Here is a 7165-nt window from a genome sequence, read left to right as displayed (position 1 = left end):
TTTCTTCAGCTATCGTATTTAAGCGGGTTTTTTTTTTTTTTAATCCCAAAGGCAGAGTTGGAGAGGGGGGGGGGAGAGAGAGAGAAAGAGAAAGAGGTCTTCCATCCACTCATTCACTCCTCAAATGGCAGCAACAGCTGGAGCTGGGCAAGCTGGAAGCCAGGGCCGGCGCCGTGGCTCAATAGGCTAATCCTCTGCCTGCAGCACTGGCACACCGGGTTCTAGTCCCGGTCGGGGCACCGATCCTGTCCCGGTTGCCCCTCTTCCAGGCCAGTTCTCTGCTGTGGCCAGGGAGTGCAGTGGAAGATGGCCCAAGTGCTTAGGCCCTGCACCCCATGGGAGACCAGGAGAAGCAACTGGCTCCTGCCTTCGGATTAGCGTGGTGCGCTGGCCGCAGCGCGCTGGCCACAGCGGCCATTGGAGGGTGAACCAATAGCAAAGGACGACCTTTCTCTCTGTCTCTCTCTCTCACTGTCCACTCTGCCTGTTATAAAAGAAAGAAAGAAAAGACAAGACAAGACGGAAGCCAGGAGTCTCTTCTGGGTCTCCCATGTGGGTACAGGAGCCTGAGCACTTCAGCCATCTTCAGCTGCACCTGCAGGGAGCTGGATCGGAAGTGGAGCAGCCAGGACTTGAACAGCTTTACCCACTACATCACAGCCCCAGCCCCCTGTATTTAAAGTTTACGAAGAGGATTTCCTTGTTTGGTTGGACTTGGTGAGTTTGTGACAGCATTTTAATTTTGGCTCATTTTTGGCTTTTGTTGATTTTATTAGTGGGGGTGGGGGTGAGTGGGGCGCTTCTGTGACGGCTTCGCTTTGTCAACCTAACCCAGAGAACCCACCCATGCCTTGTCCAAGCCTCCCCACTCAGGTCCGCTCCTCTGGACAGCCCCAGCCCCCATACTTTCAGTTCTGTGGGATGACTCCAGGGCCCACAGCACCAAGCCTCAGTACAGAGGGAGTGAGCAGCCAGCAGCGAGCAGTTCATGCTCCAAGGGACCTTAGAGGCTTCACAGGACAACCCGGAGCACAGAAGCTCGGCGGGAATCCAGGCAGGGAAGTAGGGGAGCTTAGGAACACTTAGGCACAGCGGGGAGTCCAGCGGGAGGCATGCCTGCTGAAGAAGCAGGAGAGCAGCTGGAGAGGTGGCGGGCAGGGCCTGGGCACGCAGGCTGGCATGGGGGCTGCCCTTGGACGTGACCCAAGCGCTTAGCTCCTGCATCTGGACTCTCAGGGAATGCTGTGGTGGGCAGGGGCAGGTGCAAGCCGGGGAAGCCGGACTCCCGCGCGCCCTCAGCCCCTCCCAGGGAATCTTCCCTCACTGCTCCACTCCCACGACCTCCCGGTCCTGGTGAGCCCCAAGGCGCACTCACCCGGCCACACACGACGTGGCGCACGGTTGCACATCGTCGTCACCACTTGCCCAGGACAGCAGAGCGGCGCGAGTTGAGCTGCCGTGGGCGTTATTTTGCACACAGTCCGCACTGTCCCGCTCCCGCTCCGGGGCCGGTTCCTCTGAGTCTCCTGAGAACCTGCCCTGCCCCCTGGCGGCCACTCCCCAGGCCACTGCCCAGGAAGGCGCCTTCTTGGCCTGGTCCCTGCCCCCAAAGAGCTTCTAGCCGAGAACAGCCCCTCTGCTCCGACCGGCCCCCATCAGACCAGCGCTACCTGAGACGGCCCCCGCCAGCCTCCGCGCTCGGACCAGTGCCGTCAGGCAGCGCCCTCTGGGGCGCAAGGGTTTCCAGCGCCCAGTGGCGCTCAGCGCTACCACTGAGCAAGTCCCAGGCCAAGCGGGGCAGGTCAGAGGCGCTGTTCTCCAGACCCGCGGCCCTTGGCCCAGCCCTCAGGCCCTCTCCAACAGAAGCTCTGCAGCTCCCGCAGACTAAGCCTGTCACACAGGCCCCCTCCATCCCCCTCACTTCCACGCTGGCCTCCCGCTCACAGTGCCACTGTCACATAAGGTCCCTGCCAGCCTCTCTCGGCACTTCGGGTTCTCCCTGACCTCCGAGAGCCAACGGTGCGGGGCTGACCCCCGCCCCAAGTCTTTCCTGTCCCCCGTGGCTGTGGCCTAGGTGCAACCCTGCCAGGGTGCAGTGGCTCCGGGCTGTGGCCGTGGTAGACGAGCAGACCTCCGGGGAGAAAGACACACAGGTACAGGACACCGAGCTGGGGTCGGGAGCCAAGCTTTCAGTTCTCTCCGGCTGGAAATGAACTTCCTCCGAGTCCCAGCCCCAGAGGGAGTGAGCGCAACGGGTGGGCCTGGAGCCCCCGCAGGGCTTGGGGCTGCCCGGGAAGTAGCCCTGTCTCCTGTCTGGCGGCGCGGGGTTGATTTTGTTGACAGCCGCCAGCCCAGGAGCAGGAATGAAGGGCAGGCGGGTGGCCGAGAGGGGGCAGCAGAAGCCAGGACAGCCCCCGGCTCAGGCCAGAGCAGAGCAGCGGCCACAGGCCGGGGTCTGGCCCCTGGGCGGGTCCACACGGAAGGAAGCGAAGATAAGACTGGCAGAGCCAGGAGAGATGGACAGAGACTGGGTTGGAGGTAGACACACACACACACGTGGGGATGGAGATAGAGACCCAGAGAGACAGATGAGGGCAGAAAGACCGAGAAAGAGGTAGGGAGAAGGGCAGGACAAGGGAAGAGGGACAGAGACAGGGAACCACACCAGAGAGATGGGTAAGCAGAGCGGAGACTGGGAAGAGACCAAGGATGGAGACACAGAGACAGGGATGAGAAAGGGCACACAGAAATACAAAGGTAGGCAGTGGGACAAAGCTACCCTCAGAGAGACAAACATGGGGGTGGGGATGCGGCCAGGGAGGGGAGAGGAATGGGGGATGCACAGAAGAGTCCAGAGTAACCCTGGAGGGAGTGGAGGGGGGGACGGCGACAGGCCGGGACGTGGTGGGGGAGGGGGTCTACCCCCAGTGCATCTCAGGGGAGCACACAGAGCCGGTGGGCTAGAAGGTTGGGGTCCAAACCTCCCCGTGGCCCTGCCCCTGAGCAGTGTTTTGGTTCTCCAAGGTCGGCTATAGCTTCAAGAACTGGTGTCTGTACCCATCCCTAGCCTCCCAGCACCACCGTGGGAGGTGGACGAGGAAGGACAGGACTAGAGGGAGGTGATGGCAGGAAGTAGCCAAGGCCCTCCAAGGGGAACAGCCTCTGCGAGGTGGAGGGGCCAGGATGTGCCCAGTCCAGCGGGAGGCAGTACCTTGGCCCTTGCCGCCATCTTGGGCTCGGGATAGGGCTGGGGGGTAGGGAGATGCCCTCATCCTCCCCTCCCTCAGCCTCCGAGGCTCCAGCAGGCCCCCTCCTCCCCAGGCCCAACATAATTGCTTTCCCATGTTGCTAATGGAGGCCAGATTGCTGATGCCCAAGCCCTGGGTGGGCGGTGGGTGGGTCAGGGCTGACCAAGGCTCTCAAGGAAGGAAGTCAGCACAGGCCAGAGAGCCCCCTAACTTCAGCCTGCCCTCCCCAGGGCTGGAGAAGGGTGTCGGTCCTGACACAGCCCAATTATCACATCCTTGGTGAGAGTTGGCAGCAGCCCCTCCCCCAACCTGGACTCCCTCTGCCCTCCAGGTCCAGCTCAGGGAGCACAGGCAGGTTCACAGCCTCCTCCGGGACGTCCATGTGCACGTGGTGGCGCTTCAGCTCCCAAGGCCACAGGCCTCTGCACCCTGACACCAGGCCTCTGCCTGCCACCAGTCTCCCTGCTGGAAGACCTCCATCTCTTCTGGCCTAGAGGGGAGCCAGCCACCTCACTCTGGAACTCCTCACTGGTACCTGAGCCCCTTCCCGGGTCATGATGCCACGTGAGAGGTGTCCATTCTCTGAGCCTGCTCTGAGGGTCTGACTGGGAGTGGCTGTGACGTCAAGTAGGTGGGCGGTTGGCTGTGGGGCGGTGCTCGGCACCTGCTTTGGGGAGTGTGTGTCGGCATGGACGTGTCTGGGCAGTCTGCATATGGCTGTGACTGTACCTCTCTCGTCTCGCTCCAGGTGCTCAGAGCAAGGCCAGGCCTGGCTGGGACTCTGCCCTAGCCTCTCACCCATATCCCCAGTCGGGGACTCTGCCAGCTTGGCCCCAGCCCCAGGCATTCTTGGTTAGGCGACTCCTATGAGGGGAGCTGGACCTGAAAGGTACCCTGGTGCTCCAGTTTAAGGACTGAAATGTGGGCAGGGTGAGGAGCTGAACCGAAGACTGAGCACCTTGGAAAAACAGACCCTCTGCAGCGCCGTGTCACGTGTGAACTCCTCTAACCCCAGGGTCCACGCTGCACTCTGTAATTCCAGTCCTGTAGCACGGGTCCAATCGCTCGTCATGCTCCAAGCTGCTGCCTCCTCCAGGCAGCCCCTGCTCGCCCAGGCCCAGCACACTCGGGGCCTTGAGCCCTTGGCCCGACCTGCCAGCACACCTGGACTGGCTCCTGGACGCCAAGGATCGCACATGCACGCATGCCCCTCTGCTCCAAGGGTGAAGCCTAGCCACGCCTTCTTCCATGTCCGGCCCTGGTACTCCAGGCGGCAGCTCCGGGGGGGACCTTCGGAAGGCCTCTGCCCCAGCCAGGGGCCCGGCAGCCTCCGGGACTGTGGCCCACTACTTCCCACAGCTTTGCCCCTGGCCACAACCCGAGCCCCACCCCCCAAGGTGGAAAGCACCGTGGCCAGAGGCACCTTGCAGAAGGTGGAACTGGTGCTCCCAGCCTCCCCAACTGTCACCCCCTCCCTCCTCCAGGCCTGGAAGGGGGAGGGGTCTGGAAGAAGCCTCCCAAACAGGGTCTGTCCCGAGGGCTCATGAAATGGCGACGTTTAATGAGAGCCCCCCTCCCCCCCCCCCCCGCCCCAGTATATACATCTATAAAAAATTCAAATACAGCAAGTTACCATTCAGTCAGACTAGGAGGGACCGACGGACGGGGCATTAAATACTGTGGGGCAGAGCAGGGCCGGGGGAGAGACGTACAAAACAGGGGCAGAAGTGGGGAGGGTTGAAAAGTGTGGGCGCTGGGGGGAAGGGGGTGGCTGGGCCCCCCCGGCGCCAGGAGCTTATAATCTGATGGTGGCAACAGAGACCCTGGGACAGACAGGAGGCTTGGGGCAGGAGGAGAAACTGTGGATGTGAGGGGGCTCCCCTCAGGCCCCCCGAGGGCTCCTGGGAGTCGCTGGCGTTGGAGGGTCCAGCCCGAGGGGGCAGGGAGGAGGGGGTCTTTGGTGGGTGGGTTAGCTGCATGGCCCTGCTCCCGTGAAGAAGGGAGGAGGGCCGGCGTGGTGTGGCGAGGCTGAGGGGGTGGCAGGCCTGGGCCCACCAAGGGTCTCTAGAAATTGGGTCTGAAGAGAATGCAAAAGGTCCTCCTGCCCGTGTGCAAAATAGAAACCCGGGTCTGCAGGCTCAGCTCCGGCCTCCTGCTCCTCTGCAGGGGCTCTGGCACGTCCTCACGGGACGGACGGACAGACGGACGGACGGACGCCGGCTCTAGGGGAACAGGGCAGGGCTGTGAGGGATGAGGCCGAGAGGCGGGTCCCCTCGGTCCATCCCCAGGTCACCTACCAGATCAGGAGACTGCTGGCAGTGGCGGCAGCGGCAGCCAGGGCCAGAGTGACGGGGACGCTGACCAGGAAGGGCGCCGAGGGTCCGCCGCCGCTGCCCAGGTCCCCAGGGTCACAGATCTTCGTGGTGGGTGGGGGCGCCAGTGAGCTGGTGGTGCTGGTCGTGGTCTCTGGGGAGCATGGGGTGAAACTCAGGGCAAGGCCAGGTTTGAGGTCTGACCCAGAGCGGGGTTCATGAGGCACACTGGACCTGCCTCCTGCATTAGGCTGGTGTTGCTTCCCCCATCACACTGCCCCCAACTCTTCTCTCAAATGTGCCCCGCCTCCCCCCGCAAGTGGATCCTGCTTCCCATGGCTCAGGGACGACCCCTCTGCCCCAGGACCCCTGCCAAAGATGTCCCACTGGCAAGGACCAGGGACAGCAGGGTTCGTACATAGGCAGAGTGTGGCAGCCACCTGCGGGGGAACAGGAAGAGCGCCGGGTAGGGGGCAGAGGGCGGGCTCACCCGGGGCCTGGGCCTCGGTGGTGAGGTGTCGTGGCTCCTCCGTCCAGGGCGTGGCATGGGCAGCCACGCTCCAGTCGCTCCACGTCCCGATCTCGTTGTCCTTGGCCGCCACCTGGATGATGTACTCCTTCCCAGCGTAGGCATCCGTGATGGTGTGCGCGGTGCCATCCGACAGCTCCACCTGCGGCCGGACCGCGGGAGGGGCCGTGAGGCCTTCCACAGGGAGTGAGGACACCCCTGGCAGGGGTGGGGGTGGGGGGCGCACCATCTCTGGGAGGAGACCCCTGAGGGAGGGCGACAGTCTTTAGGAAGACTGGCAAGGCCACAGAGCGGCGGGAGGACGGCGGCTTTCCTGTTGCCCCAGCTCCCTCACAACCTGCAGCCTGACCGAGTCCTGACCTCAGCCCCAGCTGGGAGGTGACGAGAGTCATGGGCCGAGGGGGGTGGGCTGTGTTGCCCTCCTCTGCCACCCAGAAGCAGTTTGGAAAAGCTACAGACCCTGACACTGGAGCTGGGCTACAGCCTGAATTCAAATTGTGACCCCACCCTTTTCTAGCTAGGAGACCAAGTGACTTAACTCCCTGGCACCTTGCCACGCTCATCCGTAAAATGGCCTTAACCATAGTATCTGTCTCTTAGGGTTATCATGAAGACTACAGCCTGGGGACAGCCCCTGACTGGCTTCAGCCAGCAATCACTTTCTTGGATTCCATCTCAGGGCCCAAGTCCCCAGACACCCAGTGCACCCACCAGCCCAGTCCCAGCGGGGTCTCCCCTTAGGAAGGCTTCCCTGGGGTGATGAACCTCCCTGAGGCCCAAGGGGGTGACGGCAGCCCCTGGACAGCTGCTCCATGTCCTCCCCGAGGCATCGCTACCCCACCCCCGCCGGGCTGGCCCCATCCTGCTGGTCTCCCCCCAACCTCCAGGCCGGCCTGCCTGTCCGGCGCCCCTCCCAGGCCCCGGCTGGGCTCTGGTTCATCTCAGCGGCACCCGCTGCCTCATTAAGCCGCCTCGTAAACAGAGGCAGCCGGCAGGGGCGGAGGAGGGGCCGCTCTGGGCCATGTCTGGCTTCAGGGCCTTTTTGGGCCCTTTTTCCAGTCCCCCCACAGAAAACT

At 63.1% G+C, this 7165-nt stretch overlaps 1 protein-coding gene across 4 annotated transcripts in view; it reads right to left on the bottom strand.

Moving 5' to 3' along the window:
* Positions 1-4855: 4855 nt before the first annotated feature.
* The window catches only part of CNTFR (ciliary neurotrophic factor receptor), a 36532-nt gene continuing 34222 nt past the window's right edge, over positions 4856-7165 (bottom strand). For 3 of the 4 annotated variants that reach the window (XM_062206983.1, XM_062206981.1, XM_062206982.1), the window contains 3 exons: positions 6051-6231; positions 5546-5714; positions 4856-5470 (listed from right to left, as the gene is read on the bottom strand). In XM_062206983.1, the coding sequence (XP_062062967.1) occupies position 5470; positions 5546-5714; positions 6051-6231 (351 nt within the window). In that variant the 3' untranslated portion in view covers positions 4856-5469. Of the gene's footprint in view, positions 5471-5545; positions 5715-6050; positions 6232-7165 lie in introns of those variants that run through there. The other variant, XM_062206985.1, reaches the window with a different exon arrangement.

The sequence above is a fragment of the Lepus europaeus genome, chromosome 12 (genome assembly GCF_033115175.1).
Source record: "Lepus europaeus isolate LE1 chromosome 12, mLepTim1.pri, whole genome shotgun sequence".
Taxonomy (NCBI): Eukaryota; Metazoa; Chordata; class Mammalia; order Lagomorpha; family Leporidae; genus Lepus; species Lepus europaeus.
The sequence above is the reverse complement of the archived record's forward strand: the minus strand, read 5'-3'. Positions and strand labels throughout refer to the sequence as shown.